Raw genomic sequence first — 24376 nt, forward strand, 5'->3', positions numbered from 1 at the left:
ATACTAACTGCCCTTTTCCCGCCCCTTTTCCTTCATTTCCAAACTTTTTTAAAATAAAAACTATTATCTACTTATCTACAAATACAATGATCGATAATTTTTTGAATAAATCACCAAACTTTGTCGATACACAAGTTTTCCCACTTTATATTATACCCCTTAATACAAATAGTAAACAAAGTGATACCCTTTCCGCTGCCGCTGTACAAAAGAGGTGGATTTATGATGTAAATTCTTTACTTCATTATTGATGTTTCAATTTGTATGTATTTTTTGTAAGAGAATTTATAAAGTAAATTGATATGTGAATGTATGGAATTTATGAAGTAAATATCACACTAAAATATCTTAGTCTTCGCATCGATCGTAAGTCTTTTCTTAGCTCAACAACTTTACGTCAGAAATTATTGAGGAACCGCCTACAACAACTCCCAATTGAGTGCTCATGTGTAGAAGAAGGAATGACAAGAGCTTGAAGCTAAGAGAAAAGGGAATATTACTCACGCAAAGAAAATGAAACAAAATATCTAGATGCTTATAGCTCAGGTATAGGTTCGAGATATTTATAATTAACTTCCTAACTGAACCTGTTGTATTCAAGAACCTTCTCCCTACAGGTCGTTATCCCTCGCTCTATGCATTACATGTATTGCCTACGGTGATACCTCTTACGTACATGAATTGCCCCCGTGTACTTCGCTTGTTGGAACAAATCGCTGCCTACTAACTGTATGATCAAAGATCAAGCCCAGATTCCGAAATGCAAAGCAGAAAGTGAGTGCACTCCACCTGTTTGAATAAAGTCCCAAGCGAGGTGAACCTGCAAAACAGAGAGAAAACAAAGGAAGAAAAAACCGTTGCCCCGTGGTATGAAGGCCACTGCCTTGAAAGCGAAATTCGGCCGACCACGGAGTGCAAGTCCTACACGCCGATTCACTCCCCAAGGTTTACACAGCAACCACCTCAAGTTCGCACTTAAACTAGGATGGTTCGGAGTTGAAAGGAACAAAGACTCAAGAATGTAAAAGAATGAGAAGAAGAAGATGAGGGAAAGTTTCTTAGATCGTTTTTCTCCCCAAATCACCAACTGAGAAGAAATATATATAACCACAGAAGGAGACGTTCACACGTTTGCTCAAAAAGCGAAACCGAAAAAAGAAGACGTTGGCATCCATAACAAACCCTTACTACTGTGCGGCGTTAGGATGAGAGAGTTAAGATTTTCGTAGGGCTTCACTAACAGCCCATTAAACTTACAAAAGACCAGCCCATAAAACACATCTAAACGTCTAAATCTGATGGAAAAGATAAGGATATAAAAACCGATGTGGGATGGAGAAAAGAAGGCCAAAGTCTAGCTATTTCCAACAATCCCCCACAAATAGCTAGACAAGAAAAGTACTCAGCACTAAAAAAAAACATTTAAGTATCAATAATCTTTCGATTTTGAATTGATACGTAGTGAAGCAGAGAAGCATAAGAGTTTATAAAGTGAATCAGATTCTTGAACTAAATAAACTCGGATGCAAGCCCCCACAACACAGAACAGACCTTAGAAATTCCAAACAACTCCACAATTAATTTCACAATCCATGGCCCAACACAACTACCTTGGGAATTCATGAGAGCTCTAGAAAAACTACAATAAGTTTTTCATAGGAGATGGCCAATTCTCCACTCTCACTTAGGTGATTCATCCTTTATTGCTTCTCAATAGCACACCTGAATCATTAAGAGTCATTGCTCGACCTCAAACAACATATAATTTCCATCAAGTCCGTCTCATACTAGGACCACCAAAGATGGCTATGGAAAAAAAAACTTTATTCACCACATAAAACCATCAAGTACAGCAAGTAGCTTGTTGTACCACCCCAACGGGCTATGGTTTAGACAATCAAACAGTGCATAACATAAGTGAACTAATGAACATGAAAGTAGTACAGCTTAGTTTGACCTGCAATAGGTATCCACCATATTCCTTTCACGTCAAAGGTCGCACTCCCATTTCTTTTGAAGTTTCCAACACCAGACTTCGGGAAAGTCCTTTCGTAAACGGATCTGCTATGTTTTTCTCCGACCTCACAAAGTCCAATGATATAACTCCATTCTTCAATAGTTGCTTGACAGCTCCATGTCTGACTCGAATATGTATTTTCTTGCCATTGTAGACATTATTTTTAGCAACTGCAATCGTCGCTTGGGAGTCGCAATGTAGGGATATAGGAGCTGAAGAATCCCCCCACATAGGAAGCTCTGCAAATAGATTTCTCAACCAATCTACTTCTTGACCTGCCAACTCAAGAGCAATAAATTCTGATTCCATAGTAGAGTTAGCTACACACGATTGCTTAGCAGACTTCCAAGAAATAGCTCCACCTCCTAGAGTAAAAACATAACCACTGGTAGAGCACACTTCATCATTATCAGACACCCAGTTAGCATCACAAAAACCCTCTAAAACAGCAGGGAATTTACTATAATGAAGACTCCAGTCCATAGTGCCTCTCAAATATTTCATTAAACAATAAAGTGCAATCCAATGATCATTACTAGGATTATGAGTATAACGACTTAAACGACTCACAGCATAAGCAATGTCAGGTCGAGTATAATTCATCAAATACATAGCACTTCCTATTATTTTAGCATATTTTTCTTGTGAAACACTTTCACCTTTGTTTTTTGTCAGATACATACTAGAATCATAAGGTGTTCTTATCGGAGCTAAATCATACCACCCAAAGCGTCTTAAGATTTTTTCCACATAATGAGATTGACTTAATGAGATCCCTTTTTCAGTTTTTCTCAATTTAACACCAAGAATAACATCTGCTTCACCAAGATCTTTCATTTCAAATTTAGAAGACAAAAAACGCTTTGTTTCTGAGATGACGTCAAGATTCGTGCCAAAGATAAGCATGTCATCAACATACAAGCAAATAATAACATAATCATAACCATACATCTTGGTGTAGACGCACGAATCAGAGTTATTCACAACAAATCCATCAGAAATTATAGTACTATGAAATTTTTCATACCATTGCATAGGAGTTTGTTTAAGGCCATACAAAGATTTTTTCAACTTGCACACTTTATTCTTATGTCCAGGAACTATATAACCTTCGGGCAGCTCAATATATATTTCCTCTTCCAAATCTCCATTTAAGAATGCCGTTTTTACATCCATTTGATGTATAATCAAGTTATGAATTGCTGCTAAAGCCACTAACGCTCTAATAGTGGAGATTTTTGCAACAGGAGAATATGTATCGAAAAAGTCTATGTCTTGCTTTTGGAAAAACCCAACAACTACCAATCTAGCCTTAAACTTATCAATTGTACCATCCGGTTTGATTTTTCTTCTAAAAATCCATTTAGTTTTCAGAGTTTTACAATTAACAGGCAACTCAACTAATTCCCATGTGCCGTTACTCAAAATAGATTCTAATTCACTTTGAATTGCTTCTTTCCAAAAAACTGCATCTACACAAGTTATAGCCTCACTATAAGTTTTGGGATCCTCAACAACAAAGTAAAGGGAAACAGCATGCTCATCAATTAAATCTGGGTTCTCAATTAGATAAGCAGTGATAAACTCAGGCCCATAGGAAGTTTTAGTTCTCTCCCGTTTGCTCCTTCTAGGTTCAACATTAACACCAATTTTTTCATGCTCATTATTCGAAGAACTAGACACCTTGGCATGCACATTAACAGAAGAGTCGGAAACACTTTGAACATTACTCTTTAAGGGAAAAATATGTTCAAAAAATTCAGCATCACGACATTCAGAAATAACTTTATCATCAATAGATAAAAATCTATATGCAGCTGAATTTAAAGCATAACCAATAGCATCAAAGGTTTTTGGTCCAATAGCTGTTCTTTTTGAATCAGGAATGAATACTTTAGCTAAGCACCCCCACATTTTTAAATACCTTAAATTTAAAGCATAACCAATAGCATCAAAGGTTTTTGGTCCAATAGCTGTTCTTTTTGAATCAGGAATGAATACTTTAGCTAAGCACCCCCACATTTTTAAATACCTTAAATTTGGAGCAAATCCTTTCCACAGTTCATACGGCGTCTTGTCTAGCCTTTTGTGTGGCACCCTGTTCAAAATATAGCAAGCAGATAACACAGCTTCCCCCCACATGTTGTCAGGTAGTCTTGAACTTAAAAGCATAGCATTCATCATATTTTTTAAAGTTCTATTTTTTCTTTCAGCTATGCCGTTTTGTTGAGGCGTATAAGGGGCACTAAATTCATGCACTATTCCATTTTTTTCACAAAACTCTTTAAGAAAGGTTGTGCTATACTCTCCTCCTCGATCAGATCTAAGTCTCTTGATCTTTCTATTTAGTTGATTTTCTACTTCGGTTTTGTATTTAAGAAACATTTCTGCAGCTTCGTCTTTAGACCTTAACAAATAAATTCTAGTGTATCTAGAAAAGTCATCTACAAAGCTAATGTAATATTTCTTTCCTCCTCTACTCATAGTGTTTCTAAAGTCAGCTAGATCAGTGTGAATAAGCTCTAGCAATTCAGTCTTTCTATGTTCGACAGACTTAAAAGGTTTCATAGCATATTTAGCTTCTACACATATTTCACACTTAGACAGATTATGCAAGTCCAAAGCATTTATTAGTCCAAGTTTCCGAAGTTTTTTAATAGCTGCTAAATTAATGTGTCCAAGTCTTCCATGCCAAATGTTGTAAGATTCAACGATATAAGCAGAATTAGAATCCTTCTCATTCATGATTTCAGTAGCTACATTGAGAACAAATAAGCCCTGACTAAGCTAACCTTTTCCTACAAATTCTCCATTTTTAGTTAACACTACTTTGTCAGACTAAAAAATAATCTTTAACCCTGCTTAGTTAAGCAAAGCACCAGAAACTAAGTTCCTACGCATAGAGGGAACATACAAGCCATTCTTCAAGCATAAAGTTTTGCCAGATGTTAGTTTAAACATAATATTCCCTTTACCGAGAACTCCAGCCACGCTAGAGTTTCCCATGTAGACGCATTCGCCTTCTCCAGCTTCCTCAAAGTTGTGGAGCAGATCTTTGTTGCTGCAAAAGTGTCTCGAGGCTCCTGTATCAAGCACCCAGTCCAGCTTGTTTTCCACCATGTTTGCCTCGACAACCACAGTAGCTATGATATCTTCATCTTCTGTCTCAACAATGTTAGCTTGATTTCCAGCGGGCTTGTTTGGTTGATGGCCTTAACGCTTGAAGCATTGGAATGATTTATGTCCAGGAGCACCACAGACATAGCAAGTAAGCTTCGTGCTCTTCTTCATAATTTTGCGGTCCTTTTTGTTGAAGTTGGATTTTTTAAAGAATTGCCCTTTCTTCGGAACAGGGCAAGTTGTGTGATTTCCTGTTGCAACACCACTTTCAACAAGATTAGCATTAAAAGAATTCACAGACAAGATAGTAGACTTATCCTTGAGGCGATTTGCCTCTTCGGTTCGCATGTGGCTGATCAGCTCTTGAAGAGTCAAGTCCCTCTTTTTGTGTTTGAGTTGATTTCTGTAGTCCGCCCAGGAAGGTAGGAATTTTTCGATCAATACGTTGGCTTGAAGGATCTCACACATTTTCATTCTTTCATTGAGAACCTCAGCAGCAAGATTTTCGTATTGATGGAGTTGGTCCACGATTGGCTTGTCGCCCACAATTTGAAATTGCAGCCATTTTCCGACAACGTATTTTCTTTTTCCGGCATCATCTGCTCCGTACTTCTTCTCTAGCAATTCCCAAATTTGTTTTGTTAATTTGACATTGACGAATAAATCGAACAGAGTATTCGTCATGTGGTTCAGCAAGTGACCTCGAACGGTCTTGTTGTCTTTCTCGTGCTTCTTCAACAATTGAGAGTCGACTGCCTTAGTGAGCGCAACATCATCTTTCTCTTTTTCTGGCGTTTGTGTAGTGGCTGAAAGTGACTCCGATTCAGTTGCTCCGAGATCGTTGAACAACACATAGTCAAGCACAAGTGCCTCTAGGAAGATGAGAAGCTTTTGTGACCACCTCTTGTAGTTAGCTCCGTCGAGTGATTCAAGCTTTGATAAATCGGGCAGTGCCTTCGGAGTTAGAGCAGCCATAGATCGTAATTTCGCTTTCAAATTGTTGGAACAAATTGCTGCCTACTAACTGTATGATCAAAGATCAAGCCCAGATTCCGAAATGCAAAGCAGAAAGTGAGTGCACTCCACCTGTTTGAATAAAGTCCCAAGCGAGGTGAACTTGCAAAACAGAGAGAAAACAAGGAAGAAAAAACCGCTGCGCCGTGGTATGAAGGCCACTGCCTTGAAAGCGAAATTCGGCCGACCACGGAGTGCAAGTCCTACACGCCGATTCACTCCCCAAGGTTTACACAGCAACCACCTTAAGTTCGCACTTAAACTAGGATGGTTCGGAGTTGAAAGGAACAAAGACTCAAGAATGTAAAAGAATGAGAAGAAGAAGATGAGGGAAAGTTTCTCAGATCGTTTTTCTCCCCAAATCACCAACTGAGAAGAAATATATATAACCACAGAAGGAGACGTTCACACGTTTGCTCAAAAAGCGGAACCGAAAAAAGAAGACGTTGGCATCCATAACAAACTCTTACTACTGTGCGGCGTTAGGATGAGAGAGTTAAGATTTTCGTAGGGCTTCACTAACAGCCCATTAAACTTACAAAAGACCAGCCCATAAAACACATCTAAACGTCTAAATCTGATGGAAAAGATAAGGATATAAAAACCGATGTGGGATGGAGAAAAGAAGGCCAAAGTCTAGCTATTTCCAACACTTCGCCTCAATAGTTTGGAAATTTTTCCGTGTAGCTTCGTCCTCCGGTGTATGAGCCCATTGGACTAGAACTTGCGCACTGGACTACTATTCTTCTTGATGATTAGCCGTGCAAGAATCTTCACCGGTTGCACTAACATAGCTCTCTCCTCATCAAATTCAAGTTGTGAATTCGAGTTTTAATGCTAGAATTCACAACTAAGAATAGTCTTGGTTGTGAATTCGAGTTCAGTTGATAATTTTTAAATTTTTTATGTAAAGGGTAAAATGGTAAGTGTGGCCAATTTTTATTTTTACTATTTTAAAGTGACCAATTTTTTAAAGCGCTATGTAAAATTAATTAATGATAATAATAAATAATTATTATTATTTAATCTATTTATTGAACTATTAATGAAATTTGAAAAATGATATTATAAATATAATTATATTTGAAAATATGATGTATTAAGTTTTTTGGCTCACAAGAAATGACTAAATCAATTATATAATACGGTTTGAGATTCCCGCTCTCCCCTTAATTCAAGGTCCTACGTGGCATCGTCAAAGAGTTTTATTTTAAATCCCTACAATTCTAGAGCTTCTAGCTTTAAAATATATATCTTATGTGACTTATTTTATCCTATGTGGCTTATTTTATTTTTATTTGAAAAAACACAAATATTGATTATTTCTCACTCCCACTTAATTCCCCTCTTCCTTGCCAATACAATTCCCCTCGCCCCAATTCAGCCCCACATCCCTCAACCAAGGGCAGCGCTTCTTCTCCGCTAGCCACGACGCCGCCATTTGCAGCACCATTCCCCCGCCCCAATTCCTGTCGATCCCCTCTCCTGCCAATCCAATTCTCCTGCGGCCCTGCCCCAATTCCTCCCCCTGCCCCAATTCGCATCACCTCCCTCAACCAATGGCAGGCTTCTTCTCCGACGGCCGCGCCGCCGCCGTTCACAACACCATTCCCCCCCGCCTCAATTCCTGTCGATCCCCTTTCCTGCCGCCCCTCCCTCCCATCATTTCTCTAACCTTTTTGCCGCATCTCCGCGTCAGACTCCCCCCACTCCGTCGTGATTCGCAACACTCCAGCCCCAAGTCGGCGCTGCCTTAACCACCATTCTCTAACCCGACCATGGGACGGGTCATAGCAAGCGCCAATAGCTGCCCAGCCGCAGCCGCATCTATGCATCGTCGACCACCACATTGACCCCTAGCCTTGACATGGTAAGTATTAAAGATTAGGTTTGACTATTATGAATATGGAATGATTAGTGCTTAATTTTAGAAATAACAAATTTTGGAAATATATATGTAATTATATGATTTAGCTTTCAATCAATAATCAACCAATTTTTAGGTACAAGTTTAAAAATGGAAACTTTGTAATGCTTTGAGTTTTATAGCTAACGCCCGGTATTTGTTCTATTTTTTGTTGTGTTTCTTCTTCTTTTTCTTGGTATTGTTTTAGATTGAATTTTAGGAACTCTTTCGTTCCTTGAAAAAAGAATATATTTTATTTCTCATATAGTGTGTGGATGTGATTGTGAATGGGTTAGAGATATTGTCTCCTCGTGTTGAGTAATAGTGTATTCGGAATAATATTTGTGAAGAAACTAAGAAGCTTAATGAGTTCGTTTGAATTGATGTTGATGCTGCCAAGACCTGGTATATATACATTAGTATATCATGTCTTTCTTTTATTTGTTTATCTAATTCATTTGAAAATTAGGATATTAAATAATGTGACGAGGACTAGAATTTTGTGTGTGCAGTGTTGTTAAGTCCGGAGGGTCTCGAACAGGTGTATGGGGGGGAATACACCTATAGGCTATTTTTGTTCGAAGAACCAAAACGAAACTTCAAACACAAACTGACTCAACCTGTTTACTTAGAAAGAGTTTTGACCAAAACAGGGTTGACGACTGATACTGAATACTCTTCAGTAAGGAGTTATCAGTTAAGTCAAAGACTTTAACTGATACACGTAAAGCTTCAGTCTAGTTTGATAAATAGAGATATGTTATGAATCTTACCGACTATCAGAAGATAGATCAGTTAGACTGATAACACATGCAGCGAAAAACTTTTGTTTCGTAACCTGTGAGTTAAGCAAGTTGTCAGTCTTTAGGTTTCTCTTTGCTATTAATCAGTTTTCAGTTTAAGAAGGTGGGAACACAAGTAAGAATGTAAATACTGAAAGCTGTAAATAACACAGAGATTTTTACGTGGTTCGGAAAACACTTCCTACATCCACGGTCGGTTGATCAGACCAACAACTTCACTGGGCAAGTGCTTACGGGTGCACTGCAAACCGATGCTCGTGCTTACGGGTGCACAGCAAACCTGAACGTGTGCTTGCGGGTGCACACAACCGAGACGACTGAAGATCCAATCTTCAGTACCAACACACCTCGTTGGATTTCTCACTCCTAGCACACACTGGGCACTAGGACCTCACGGAGACATAACACCTTTCTGAACTCCTTTTCGACATAAACACTCAATTCGGTTGATTGAATAGAGGTTTGAAAACTTGTCAACTAGACTACAAAGAACAAGTTCTTTGCAATTAGTTTTACCTAGGCTTTGGATAAACAATATTTGACTAAGGTCTAAGAGAATATATGTAATCAGCAGTGATTGATTTTTGGCTTTGTGATTCTCTTCTTCGATTCAAACTTTGGAGAGGTTTGGTTTAGCTGAGTAACAAATTTGGCAGAGTTTCAGCTTATGTTGTTGAATCGGTGAAGATTGAAGTGATCCTCGAGCGCTATTTATTGGAGACGTCTTGAATAGATCCGTTGGCGGAGATGGTCTTCAAGATTTCTTCCGTTAGAGAGTAATTTGAACTTGGGCTGAGGCTTCAATCTTCGAGGTTTCTTGTTTGGTGAGAACGGCTACTTTGAAGAGCAGGAGATGTGACATCTCTGAAAAGGTAATCACCAAAAAGGAATGGCCTCTGCAGAGAAAGGATGATCCTGAGATCTCTGCATTTAATGCGGCTGTACTTCTGGAGTGCGTGGCTTCCTTTGAATGTTGATGGTTCAGTCCGAGGAAGAATGTTTAACTGATACTTGACTTTAGTATCAGTCCGTTGAATCCATGTGTCCGCTGAAACCTTTGCCTTGCTTGAACAAAAATTTCACACACATTGCCCCAATGCATCGCGTATAAACAGTACAAATGATAAGAGCACCCACAGTGGGTGACTCAATCAAGCACACTCGAATCACCCACAGATCGTGTCCCCCACTACAGCAAGGAATGACTCGAGGCTTACCCGTTTTATCGGGTATGGCCTGATCCCTTTAAAGTCGAGCGTAGAAAAGAAAAAAAAATGAAAAATCTAAACATACCTGGAACTCGACGCCATTGAAGAAGTGAAGATGAAGAAGATGAAGTGCAGATGAAGTTGAGGCGCCATTATATGAGTAGTTTAGGGTTTTAAAATTAGAATTGGGCTTTCAATATTTGGGATTTTATTTTTAATTAGTTTTAATTTAAAATTATAATTGGGTTAAAAATATTTGGGCTTCTATTTTAAATGAGTTAGTAAAGAAAAACTGAAAATATTTGGGCTTGTATTTTTTATTGTAATTTTTTTAAATTTTTTCAATTTTAAATTTATATTTAAATTTTAGTAATTAGTATTAATGCAATTTTCATTTTAAGTAGTTGTGTTATTTAAATTGGTGCAATTAAATTTAAATGACAAATACCAAAAACAAAACTAAAAAAATCAAGTAAGTTATCAAGTCACCCCACTGTGGCCTCCTTACTCATTGTGGTCCTCCTTCTATCAAGTAACTATCGAGTCAACCCCACTGTGGATGCTCTAATAATACAACAAGTTCACCCCAAACTTTTCAACCCCTCTCCAAAATGCAAATTCAACCGATTTTTCAAATGTTTTCAACTCCAGAATATATATGATATTTAAATGTTTTCCAATATTTTAAGAGCCGTTTTCCAGTTATTTATTAAAGAGTGTTGATCTTTTAATTTGATACTCCCTCCGTCCGCGATATCGTTTCCACATTGTGGACGGTGCGGGTTTTAAGAAAAATGGTGGATAGTAATAGATAGTAATGGATTTGTAGTGAGTGGAGTTTGTGTCCCACTATTGTTGTGAGTGGAAGTTTGTGGACCATACTTCTATAAATGGAAGTGAAAACAATATCGCCAGTACCAACACTCTGGGTTGGATTTCTCGATCACTCTTAGCACGCTAAGACACAAAAACCTTTTCCAGCGGGTGGCTAAGATCACTTGGAGTCAGAACACTGGTCTGAACTCTTCTTTACTCAAACTCTCTTTTCTCTCGGGTCAAAAGGGGTTTGAAGTACCAACTAGATTACAGAGAACATGCTCTCTGTAATTGGAAACTTAGGCTTTGGATATTACAAAAAATTTGCCTAAGGAACTGAGAGAATGTATGAAATCAGAGAACTGATTTTGGCTTTGAGAATTCTCTTCTTCGATTCAAAACTTTGAAGGCAGTGAATGGCTGAGTTGCGATTTTGGCAGAGTTTCAACTTGTGCGTTTGAATCGGTGAAGATTGTAGTGTTCCTCGAGCTCTATTTATAGGAGAAGTCTTGAATAGATCCGTTGGCTGAGATGGTCTTCAAGAATTTATCCGTTGTGAGAGGAATTTGAATTTGGCTGAGGCTTCAATCTTCGAGGTTTCTTAATTTGGTGAAGAACGGCGTCTCAGGTACAAGAGGTAAGGCGCCTCTGAAAAGTTATCACCAAAAAGGAATACTCTGCAGAGAAAGGACGATCTTCAATATCACTGCATTTAATGCGGCTGTACATGAATGTGCGTGGCTTCCTTTATACTCAGGAGTTTCAGTCCAAGCAAGAATGTCAACTGATACTTGACTTGAGTATCAGTCCGCTAAATCCACGTGGCCTGCATTATTACTTAAGCCACAACTGATTCGTCAGTAAGCAACTCTTTCAGTCAAAACGTCAATATTTGACTTGGCCTTTTCACAGCTAACTTCAGTTGAGGTCTTCAGTCTTCAGTCCTCAGACCTCCGATCTTCAGTCTTCAGAACACTAGATAAACTAGAAAATAAACTCCAACACTTGAGTTCGGAAAGTTCTAGTCTATTACAAAGAATACCTAAGGATTTTGGTATCATCAAAACTCGAGCTAGATATTTCATTAAGTTCCCAACAAGGCTGTTGCAGTAGATTTGAAAATGAGGAAACTTTTAGGGTTCGTTTAATGTGGGGGTTCCATAGAAGACAGAGATAGCAGAGAGGATCTCCGGTGCAAGGCGGCGATCCACGCCAGAGAAGAGGCATCGACGGTGGTGAAGGCAGGGGGCAGTGCCAGCGTGTGGTGGCGGCGGCGGCGGGAGGGGGGGAGAGAAGACGATGGGGTAGGGATGGGGCATTTTAATTTTTTTTGTCTATTTATTTTATTCCACATGTCATAAATATGCCTAGGTGTCAATTTCGGCTGCCACCGTGTCAATTCTGGCTGTCATCGTGTCATTTCTGGCACCGGAGTAAGAAAAAATCGGTCATCGGACAAATTTGAGACAAAAGCAAAAGATTATGTATTTAAAATTAGAGTTATTAAATTAGGAGCAAAAACCAATTTGGGGGAAACGTCATGGATTTATAGGCAATTACTTTTTTTTTCTTATCTCTCATTTTTCAAGGGGCTTGGGATATCCCAAAATTGCAATACATCAAAGTAAATAAGAATTAACTTTATTATTTTTATTTATCAAGCATAATACTCCAAAGCAAACGTCACCTTAATCATTATATAATACAATTTGGGATTCCTGCGCTTCCCTCGATTTTAGGTCGCATGTGGCATCCTAAGAATTCAGTATTTCAAATTCTTGCAATTCTAGAGCTTCTAGCTTTAAATTATAATATCCTATGTGGCTTATTTTATTTTTATTTTAAAAAACACAAATATTGATTATTTCTCACTCCCACTTAATAATTCTTCTCTTCCCTGCCAATACAATTCCCCCCGCCCCAATTCCGCCTCACCTCCCTCAATCAAGCACAGCGCCTCACCTCCCTCAACCAATGGCAACGCTTCTTCTCCGCCGGCCGCGACGCCGCCGCCGTTCGCAGCACCATTCCCCCGCCCTTATTCTTATCGATCCCTTTCCTACCGATCCAATTCTCCCGCCGTGATATGCCATCGATCTGCGATCTGCCTTCCATCGGTGACGAGGCCGCCGATCAGCTTCACCATCTCTCTCGACTGATGCGCGCACACACCATAGTCCGCCGCCTTCCTTTCTGCCGATCCAATTCTCCCGCCATGATATGCCATCGATCTGTGATCTGCCTTCCACCGGTGATGAGGCCGCCGGTCACCTTCACCATCTCCCTCGACTGATGCGCGCACACACCACAGTCTGCCGCCTTCCTTGGGGACGGCGAAGCCTCTTCCCTCTCTTTCACGCAATTCGCCCACTCCTCCCTTCCTGCAGTTCCCAGCGAGCAACGGTGAAGACCACCACCGCTGTCTCAACCCTGTGATGAAGCTCCGAATCATCACCTAGTCTAAACGACGTGAAAGGGTATAGGGAAATCACCTGTGTTGTTGCAGAAATCAAAGAAGACTCGCGATTCACTCTAAAACTCCTTCAGAACTCTTTTTCATATATTTCAGCTTAGCCTTTGAGCAAGATTACATTAATTATTTATAGAGTTACAATCAGGGCAAAAGGGTACGTTGGACATTCTATACAATTCACGTACGCATCGTATGAGCATGAGTCACAATCTGGAAGAATATTTTCCTAACTAACTTGCAACTTTACGCGGGTGGCGTGATTTCTTGTCTGCGCTGACTTCGCCATAAACGGATTATCGGCTACTCGTTCCTGCTCCCTGAATCTGCGCCGCAGAGTCCTTTCATCTGCGCTTCTTGCCCTTAGTTGCTAGTCTCAAGCCTTAGTTGCTAGTCTCAAGCCTTGGCGAAGGCATCTGCGTTGTTAATACCAATGGCTTAAGAGTTAATTGTTATGAGTTTGTGCTTTCTCAGAAGTCTCTGTGCTGATGGGATCCTTACTCCTCATCACCCCGGTTCTCCCTCGCCCTTCCCCCTATCTACAGAACCCGGCGGCCGCAATGGCTCAAGACCACGACCATGGTAATTATTATTTATTATTTGCTGATTTAACAATAATAATTAACCATACGCTAACTAATTTTCCATTTTCGATTGCTGATACTCCAAATATTCACAAACGATGTATATATTGAATGATTGTTAACTTTAGAAAGAACAAATTTTGGAAAGCATTTTAACAAAGGAAACATAAAACCTAGATTTTTATCTATAAATTCCTTAGTAAAAATTATTAATGCCGCATACGCAAGGTAGCCTTCTTCTTTTGATGTGTTTCTTTTGCATCGATTTTTTTTGTGCGCTTTTGAGTTCTAATTTTCTTTGAATTGATTCCAATGTCTAAGGTTTTTACTTTTACTGAGGTCTTTGAGCACAGCACCAACAAGGACTGTTGGATCTTAATCGGGGGAAGGCAATTGATTCGTCATCATTTGTATCGAAAAGTTAGAATTTTTTTATTGTGGATCAGATCGAATTGTGGATTTGGATACGTAGATGATATCAATTGTGATTAGTTCTTCAGTTTGGATTATCATAAGACAATTATTTGTTTGTGACAGTTCAAATTCTGATTATTATATGATTTGAATTTGTTCATCTCTACAAGTAAAGTTGAGTGTTGAGGTTCCGGCAGAGGTATGTGATGATTGTTACCGAAGAGTCATCAAGGAGTTAACCTACCTAGCAAAGGTAACTTGGCCTTTGATGCTGCTTGAAGCTTTGTTTTTATGGCAAGCCTCTTTTCTGGGAATATATGAGGGATTATTAGTCTATTTCAATAACACAAATATCACTGGGTGGTGCAAGGGTTGATTTGTCACTATGTAATGTATTATGGAGCATTACTTAATGTGGGAATGGCTCGGGTATCCCACATAACCAAGCCAGAAAAGAATAGAAAAATAAATTAGATAGAACTGAGTTGAAAATCTGTAATGTTGGCAGTTGATTATATTTGAGTGTCATGTTTTTCTTTTACTCTAGAGGTTTGATAAATTATGTACAGACATTGGTGATGATTCTTTTCCAAAAAGATGGTATGAATTGATATTTTCTGTTGTTGAGTTTTGATTCCTTTGTTTGGTGTTCTCCTTCGCATCAAAGTTTACTTCTACCATGGCAATGTGCCCTTCAGATTCTTCTACCTATTCCACTATATTGAGCAGAGGATTTGATTAAATTTTGTATTAAATTGCAGATCCCAGGATTTCGTCCAGGGAAGAATGTCCCAGAAAGTATACTTATTAGTTATATTGGGAAGGAAACTGTTAGAGGAGCCACAATCAAACAAATATAGTCACTTATTACATTCCAAAATTATCACTATTAATCAAACAAATATATGGAATCAAAAGAGATATTAGTCAACTACAATATTAAAAAAGATATTGATGTATCAATAAAAAATCTACCATTTTTTTAGTACAAATTTTAATATTGAAAACTTTTTAGCTATAAAACCTTTCATCATAAACTCTCATTCAAAGTGTAATAGATTTTTGAATATATTCAAACCTAATTTTGTCTCCTATTATCGGGCACTATTTTGACCACTAATTTGCCGATCGAGGTAATTAAATTTCCTTTAATTTATTTCTTTTTCGTTTGTGTGTGTGGATATTTAGTGGCTAATTAAAGTTATAGTTAAATTATTTAATTCATTGTCAATGTTTTAGAATTGTCTATAATTAATACCTCTTCCCTATTTATGGACTTGAATATCTTTTTCATACACATTTGAATTAGTCGATGTTTTAGAATTGTCCCACTTGCGAGAATAAACCCTTCTAATTTATATTAAAGTTTTAGAATCAAAGTTTATAATTGTGCCTAATTTCTTATAATTTAAAACACACAAAATCTCTTGTACACCCAGGTGTACGGTACACCCGAATGTACAGTGTCATTTAGATAACATGATAGTGTCATTTAGTGTTAGTGTCATTTCGAAATATTATTTTTTATATAATATGATAGTGTCATTTATAAAAAAAAAATAGTGTTAGCGTCATTCCAAGATAGTGTTAGCGTTAGTGTCATTTAGTGTTATTGTTATTGTCATTTACACCCGGGTGTATAGGAGACCACCTCTTTAGAACACCTTATTATAAATTTCAAAGTTTAGAATTGTGCCTCGACGGGTATCCGCCACCTCAGCGGGTATCCGACGAGTAGTGGGTGGCGGGTATCTAACGGATGGCGGGTATCCGACGGGCAGCGGGTTGGTAGATACCCGATGGGTGGCGGGTATTCGCAGGTCGCAGGTATGGGTGGCAAATAGTAGTGTACAAGAAGTTGAAATTTTTTCTAAATTTTGTTGTAGTTTCGTGGTAATTTATTTGTTTGGTGGTATATTACATTTGTTGGGTGGTTGATTGTCGACGCCGAGAAGCAACAACGCCCCTACCTCTCAAGCCTATGCGGGTATCCGACGGATAGTGGGTGACGGGTATCCGACGGATAGCGGGTATGGATGGCAAATAATTTTTTCGAATATACACTTCGTTAAGTCATGTTAGGGATAAAAGTCCTCTTTAATTTATTTTTTCATTTTAGTTTGATATGTAATGTAGACCTATGTCGTGTTAACACTTAGGGGGTGTATTCGTTGTAGAATTTGATGGATTTCTATGGATTTTAAAAGTCTGGGTGTATTCGTTCAAGACTTTTAAAAGTCTGCAGAAATCTGGGTGTATTTGTTCAAGTGTAGTAACCCGCTCTTTTATCAGTATTTTAATTACAGTATTGTGTGTTTATTTACCTATCTGCCAATAATTGAAGTTTTATGTTTTCTATTATGTTTCTGAATTTATGTATCTTGGTGACAAGTCACTTAGCTCAGTATGCTTTATTTATTTTCGCGCATTTAAGACCGCGATGAGAATCTTTAAGTTGATGAATGATTATTAATCCGAGTTATAACCAACTTAGCTAAGTTGTGTTATTTATCAAGATGGAGTTTATCTTCGCATGATTTACCAAGTCGTGATTTAATTCCGACTTTGAGGATAATTAAATCTACGGATTTAATTTGAGTATTAGAATAACGAATGAATTAAATCTACGGATTTAATTTAGCATTATCGTTTAGCAAAAACGAAACCCGTTTCTCTACTTCGGAGAAACCAACACTGAGAGGTTTTTATTTAGATCGTTCACTTAAGCCACATCACACCACTCTACACCTCTCTACCTCTCTACTTCGGCTACACCTAGGATTAGAAAAGAAAGAAGGAGGATGAGGTGGGCAACGGCCACGGCAGCAGCCCCCATTGGGCGAGCAGCCGAAGGGCCGCACGCCACCTCCACGCCAGAGCAGCAGCAGCCACGGCAGCAGCCTTGGGCTGGGCAGCCGAAAGGCCTCAACTTCCGCACGCCAGCGCTGCCCAACCACAGCCGAGTAGACTAAGCTGTCCTTGCAGCCCTACACAGCAGCAGCGCCCCCTCAACTTCCACGCCAGCGCTGCCCAACCAGCCAAGACCACGCCAGCTGCAGCTCCTCCCATTGGGCAGCAGCCGAAGAGCCACACTCCACCTCCTGCACAGCACGGCAGCAACAGCAGCAGCAGAGCAGCAGCAGCTCCTCCCATTGGGCGAGCAGCTAAAACGCCTCCCCTACTCCACGCATGGCAGGGCTAACAGCCAAAGCCCTCCTCCTAGGCACTCAAGTGCATTCAGCCGAGCTCCCCTATTTAAACTCCCCTTCAACCCCTTTGTGCCACCCTGTCTCTTCCTTCGGCACTCTGAAAATCCAGCAGCAACAGCAAGAGCTCCATTCCTCTCTTGACGCCTTCCACGGAGAATATTAGACCGAAGCCCTTGCTGCACATTCAAGGTAAGACACGGCCTTATTTCTTCCCTTCGCCGTGTTCCCTTCCATCTGTTTCAGCCTAAGAACAATAACTCCCTTTTCAGTTTGAACCTCGACGATCGAAGAAGCGAGGATCCATCGTGCTTGTCCGACCAAAGCGCGCAACAACAAGGTAACTCTCGACCTCTAATACTACTCCTTTCAGCATGAAAAACACGAACACTAGAAGCATGTTAGGTCACCTTTCCGGTGGAACCACGGTTTGAAACCTTGATTAAAACGACGAGAACTTTAGGCTTTAAACATAGATGAACTTGAACAAGCACATCATGCTCACATAGGAATAGATTAGGGCCGACGTACGAGTGAGAATCGAGGCAAGAAAGGACGAAGAACCCTGGTTTTGGAAACTGGAAACCCTCGTCGTTCTGCCTAGAAAACACCAGAGCAGAACAGAAAATGCCAGAGCAGAGCTAGAAAATGCCAGAGCAGAGTAGAAAATGCCAGAGCAGAGTTGGAAATGCCAGAGCAGAACTGGAAATGCCAGAGCAGAGCTAGAAAAAGCCAGAGCAGAGCTGGAAGTTCCAGAGCAGAGCTGGAAATTCCAGAGCAGAGCTGGAAACCGCCATAGCAGAGCTGACGTTCCAGGGCTAAATCACCAGAGCTGACTCACGGAGGCCAGAGCTGACTTCCCGAGCAAATCGCCAGAGCTGACTTTCGGAGGCCAGAGCTGACTTTCCAGAGCCAACACGCCAGAGCTGACTTTAGAAGCCAGAGCTGACGTTCCAGAGCTAAGTCACCAGAGCTGACTTTCGGAGGCCAGAGCTGACCTTCCAGAGCCAACTCGCCAGAGCTGACTTTCCAGGGCTAAATCACCAGAGCTGACTCACGGAGGCCAGAGCTGACTTTCCGAGCAATTTGCCAGAGCTGACTTTCGGAGGCCAGAGCTGACTTTCCAGAGCTAAATCGCCAGAGCTGACTTCCGGAGGCTAGAGCTGACTTTCCGAGTAAATCGCCAGAGCTGACCTTCAGAGGCCAGAGCTGACTTCCCGAGCTAAACTCGCCAGAGCTGACTTTCCAGAACAGAGAACAGTGAGGCAGAGCAGACGTGAGATAGAGAGAGAAAGAACTTAGGGTGTTTGAGCTTCATTTCTTTTCCTTTACTCACGAAGGGAGTTTATTATTAAATTAGCGATTAGAACACCCTTAAGAGAGCAAATCAATATAGTAATTACTAGATCTCACGAGACGAAACCTAGTTGGTTTAATTGCTTTAATAACAAGGACTAGAGATAAGATTTCCCTTAGTATCACCTTAGTCTAATAAAAAGAATATGAGCCATGCATAATTACATTACGCATCCTCATATATGTTAGTTTTTCCACGGTCTAAGACCTTGCGTTATTCTTTTCAATTAAGGTTGAACGCAAAGAGTTTAAGGCTTAGACGTGAGTCACCACTACCAGGTGAGGCTTTCTTACGTATAAACTAAAACCATATTATAGAACTGTTACAATTTTATGCTTAAGATTTTTGAATGATATTGTCAATGCCTAAATGCTTTATGTTTTGTTGTTAATTACCTATCTGATGCTAATCGAATTCGGATTCTGGATGGGACCGCAAATCCATTCGGAATTAGTGTACACCCTTGTGATCGTGAGTCATCTAGCGGGTTGGCCGATCACAGTGTCCGTAGAGGGAGGCCTACCTCTCGGCACGAGTTACTGATATGGTGATTAATGATGTTAAAATGCTTGCCCGGGTTATTTACGGAAGAAATGATATTTTGGTAAATACGAGTCTTTAAAAGAAAACCCTCGTATCTTACTACTGTTGGAAGGCTTGACAATAAAATGTATGCATGTATGTATATTTTTCGGCATGTGTCCACTAAGTACCTTCATACTTAGCCCTGCATGTATTTCTAAATGTGCAGGTTGAGCGATGATCGGGAATGTGGTGTGCAAGCGGAGCTTTTGTCGAGCTAGGACGAGTACATCAGAGCAGGGTATATGTCTTCATACATATGCCCGAGTTGTTGTTATTCCGCTGCATACACTGATTTGCTAGTTATCATGATATTCGTCAAATAATAATGTACTATTCAACAATGTCCTCAAATACCCGTTTGGGTAATGTTATGTTTCCCCTTTGACCTCCATCAATATCTGTTGTTCTTAAATCGTTGTCTTATATAATGTTGAGTCATCAAAAGGTTAGATATGCCCCTTTCTAATCCCGCTCCTAAATCCCCTCCCCTTCGTCGCGATTTCCCCGAACCCGCTATCCTTAGCGGGCGCGGCCGCGACATCAAGACTTTTAAAAGTCCATATAAATCTGGGTGTATTCGTTCAAGACTTTTTAAAATCCATACAAATCTAGGTGTATTCGTTATTCCATTGACTTAAAATCTGGAATGACTTTCATGGATTTCATCCAAAAAATACACACGACGAAATCCGGCCAAGAACCACGAGAATTGAAATCCATGAAGTTTTAAGCAAGCGCTGAGTTCCAGCGCCCGCGGCCAAGAAGCCAGCGAGCGCTGGAACTCAGCAATCGTTGAGCTTGAGTATATTTCCTCAGTAATGGTGACAAAACTGCTTAGCCCTGCTGTGGGACCCCACCAGTCATCGAGTCATCCCTGGTCATTGATTTTACTGATCTGGTGTTCTGCCAGAATTCATAATACGCTCCACATTTCCTGGTTACTTTGCATTCCTTTTCTGATTCCTCTCCGGAGTGGAGCACATTCTCATAATTCTTGTACTGTTCTAGTCTAGTCTGTCTATACTTCTCCCTAGATATGCTTAGCCTCTCCCATGGAATTCCTTGGATATCCTTCCCTCTTCGTGCCTCAGCAGCCGAAGTATCAGTGATCTTATTGTCCAAATGGTCGTGTTCATCCTCATCCTCAGATTTTGTGTCTCCTCCCATTATTCGACCAACAAAATACATATATTCTTCTACTTCTCCCATCTCATAGTGAGCAGGCGCATAATCCATTTCTTCCACTTGATATGACATTTATTCCGCTTCAGGTACTTGTTAGCTTCCAATTCCTCCAATTTCGGATTTATTCACGGACGAAAGATCGAATCCTCGAAGAAAACTAGGCAGGAGGAAGAGCCGGAGGGACTCCGATCAAGAGGATTACAGAGAGATCTCTGCGGCTCCGATCACAATTGAGCGCATGCGATCTGGTGAGAAGTCGCTGGAACTCAGCGGTCGCTGGGTTTCCAGCGGGTGCTGGGACTCCGCGGGCGCTGGGTCTCTTCTAGCGGGCACTGGTTCTCCGCGGGCGCTGGTTTCATGGAATTTAATTCCAAAATTATCCCGTAAAGTCTTCGAAAATCAGTGAAAATCGGGGTGAAATCCAACCACGAATTCTTTGAAAGTCGTCTGGAATCTATGTGAATTCCATGGAATTTAAATTCCATGAACTTTTTAAAGTCTGTGGAAATCCACAACGAATACACCCCCTTTATTTTATTGAATAATATTCATCATTTATAAATATATTATGAAAGGGAGGTGGACTTTTTATTTATATATAAAATATAACATCAAATAATTCCCGTCGAATTTCGAAGGGTCACACACTAGTATATTATTATAGATCTAAAAAGGTGGCCAGTCTTCCCACGTGCCATACATCTGGCGCACGTGCAATTTTTGGTTATTATTCAACAACGCAACAGGAAATTAAATTTGCCTAAAAAAACAATCAAAATTAGGAATTAGGATTAATCAATGACAAGATCACGGCCGTGATTCGTCAAAAATTGTAGGAGGGGCCCACACAAGTGGTCCATGAGAATTGGCCATGCCACTAAACCACCCACTCCTAATTAAGACTAAACACACACACTCGCACCATTAACTTAATTAATCTTTAATAAAGAATATAAAGATTTGTCCCAGTCATACTTTAATAAAAAAGGTTATGCTTCAAACCAAAGACTTTGTTCCTCCTCCAATAGAACATTTACCTCTATAATAATACTGATTTGTTTATTAACACTGTAATTTACTGTTTTGTCCATCATTACCGTTGTCAGCAAACAAAATGTTTAAAATTTTAACTATTATACCAATTGTTAGCTTCTTGTATTTATGCTAATTGCTTCTTTTCAATCTACAATAAATCTGTTCAAATTGGGTTACACTTGAAAAATGAATTAAGGTGACGTATTATGTATATATATATATAGGGGTGGGCTACCGTGAGAACACATCTTAAAATAAGAAATAAGAGCAATTTTCAATGTATGAATTTTATGTAAAATGCGTATGAATTCACTGTATAAATATATGAATTGTGAAAAATAAAATTTTGCTATATGATTCTGGTAAGGCATAAATGAACGACGAACGTTTGTTTGGTGAATTATCGGTGAATTGTGAATTTTACCTAAAGATTGATCGGAAAGTGAAAGGAGATTGCTAAATTGCTGAGAGCACGAGAGAATATTGTTGCAGTAGTAAAAGTATTGAAAGCGTAAGGTTACAAAGTGTGTATGTGCGACTATTTATAGATTACATGCTAGGGGTAAAACAGTAATTTCGCCTTCGAAGCATGCTTCCCGCGTGGTCAAGGGCATAGTGGTAATTTTGCCCCCCAGGCGGGCGGTTCCTCCGCTCTTCAGCGACTTCTCTGGCATAAACGGCTTCTCTGGCGTAGGTGACTTCTCTGGCAAGGGCCATTTCTCTGGCACGAGCCATTTCTCTGATCGGGAATGATTTCCCTGACATATCCGTTCCTCTGGTGAGGTCCGTTCCTCTGATAAAGACGATTCCTCTGTTTTGCATACATTACTCCTCATCAGATTCTTATTTTATATCTTAAGAACTGCACTTATTTTAGCCCTCCCCTATATATATATATATATATATATATATAGGAGATGACTAAAATAAAAACACTTCTTAGAATATAAAATATAATCAATTTTCAACCCTTAGATCATCAAGATCTACAGTTGATTCGTAATCTCATTAGATGAATTTGTGGTCCTGAGTTCGAATCCCAAAGATAGCAAAAATTATTTTTCACAATTCGTAACCTTGTTGAATAAATTCATACATGTTCTACATAAAATTCGTACATTAAAAAATATTTTTATTTTTATTTTAAGAAGTATTTTCACGGTAGCCCTTCCCTATATATATATGGGTTAAGATACAAATGCCCCCCTAAACAAGACACCCCTAAAGCGTATCCCTCCCCATTCTCGATGTTGGCCCAAATAAACCCCCAGAGTCAATAGAAATGGTACATTTAAACCCAGCCTCTTAACAGCCACCTAACGTCGTTCACGTGAATTTTTTATTTTCTCGTCCTCGCCGCGGCGGCAGCGCCTCCACTTTCGCCGCCGGCGTTGCTCGCCATCCCGCTTTCCCTGGCGACCCTCTCAAAATCATCCCCCAATTTCCTCACCGGGCCTCTCTTCGCCGCCGCCACCTCATCTTCCCCGTCCTCGTCCAGCAATCCTACCACCTGGCGCCGCTTAATCGCTACCGGAGCGCGCGGCGGGGAGAGGGTTTTGTCGATCTCACTTCGGATCTCATCCTCCTCGCGGCGAGAGACGACCAGTTTTATGACGGATTTATTCGGAATTGGGGATCTCTTGAAGATCTGCTCCCGCTACGCGCGTAGCCTCTCGACGTCCACCGTACCCTCTCGTTGTTGAATTTCACGTTGGTGTAGAAGCGCGGCCGCTGCAGGCTGCTGCTGTAGAACTTCCCCGGACCTAATGCCACAACCATATCGCCATCGCTTTCCCTTCCTCTTCCTCTTCCTCTCTCTCTCTCTCTCTCTCTCTCTGTTGATGTGTGACATCTGGAAACGTCACAATCCTTTTTCGATGTGGCACCAAACGCGGCGGCGATAGGAATCAGAAGAAGGCGGCGGCTGCTGCAGACCAGTTGCAGGTGGGCCCCACGAGAAAAAGAAATTATGTGAACGGCGTTAGACGGCCGTTTAGAGGCTGGGTTTAAATGTACCTTTTCTATTGTCTCTGGGGGTTTATTTTGGTCAACATCGAGAATGGGGAAGGATACGCTCTAGGGTTGTCTTGTTTAGGGGGGGCATTTGTACCTTAACCATATATATATATATATATATATATATATATATATATATATATATATATATATATATATTATAGGGGTTATTGTCATAAAATACATCAAGTTTGTCAATTTTCTAATTTTTATCATCACTTTTTTTTTGCCAGAAAATACATGAATTTATAATTTGTTCTCAATTGTCCCATCATTTACAATTTTGCCCAAATTAATCTGAGGTGGCAGCCGGATTGCTAACGTGGTTGCCGGAATTGCCAACGTGTCTGTCGGAATTGCCAAATAACACATACACATCTCTCTCTCTTTCTCTCTCACACACACACGTACACCTCTCTCTCTCTCTCTCTCTCTCTCTTTCTCTCACAAACACACACACACACACACACACACACTCGTCACATACCCTCCCATTTCCAGCCCTCATCCACCAGCAGAGCCGCCGCCGCCTTCCCCCGTCAGAAGAGCCTCCTCTCCGCCGCCCTCCCCTACCAGCAGACCCTCCCCCCTTCGCCGCCTTCCTCCGTCACCGCAGCAGCAGCACCCGTCGCGGTCCTCG

The 24376-nt window shown here is 40.2% G+C and overlaps 1 protein-coding gene across 1 annotated transcript; it reads right to left on the reverse strand.

The window, feature by feature from the left end:
* Window positions 1-23059: 23059 nt before the first annotated feature.
* LOC131008381 (uncharacterized) lies at window positions 23060-23499 on the reverse strand. Its single transcript, XM_057935265.1, has 2 exons — window positions 23410-23499; window positions 23060-23368 (listed from the first exon to the last, which is right to left on the reverse strand). Exons 1-2 carry the CDS (start codon window positions 23497-23499, stop codon window positions 23060-23062), a joined length of 399 nt encoding a protein of 132 aa, XP_057791248.1.
* Window positions 23500-24376: the final 877 nt, after the last annotated feature.

Source organism: Salvia miltiorrhiza, chromosome 2 (genome assembly GCF_028751815.1).
Source record: "Salvia miltiorrhiza cultivar Shanhuang (shh) chromosome 2, IMPLAD_Smil_shh, whole genome shotgun sequence".
NCBI classification, from domain to species: domain Eukaryota; kingdom Viridiplantae; phylum Streptophyta; class Magnoliopsida; order Lamiales; family Lamiaceae; genus Salvia; species Salvia miltiorrhiza.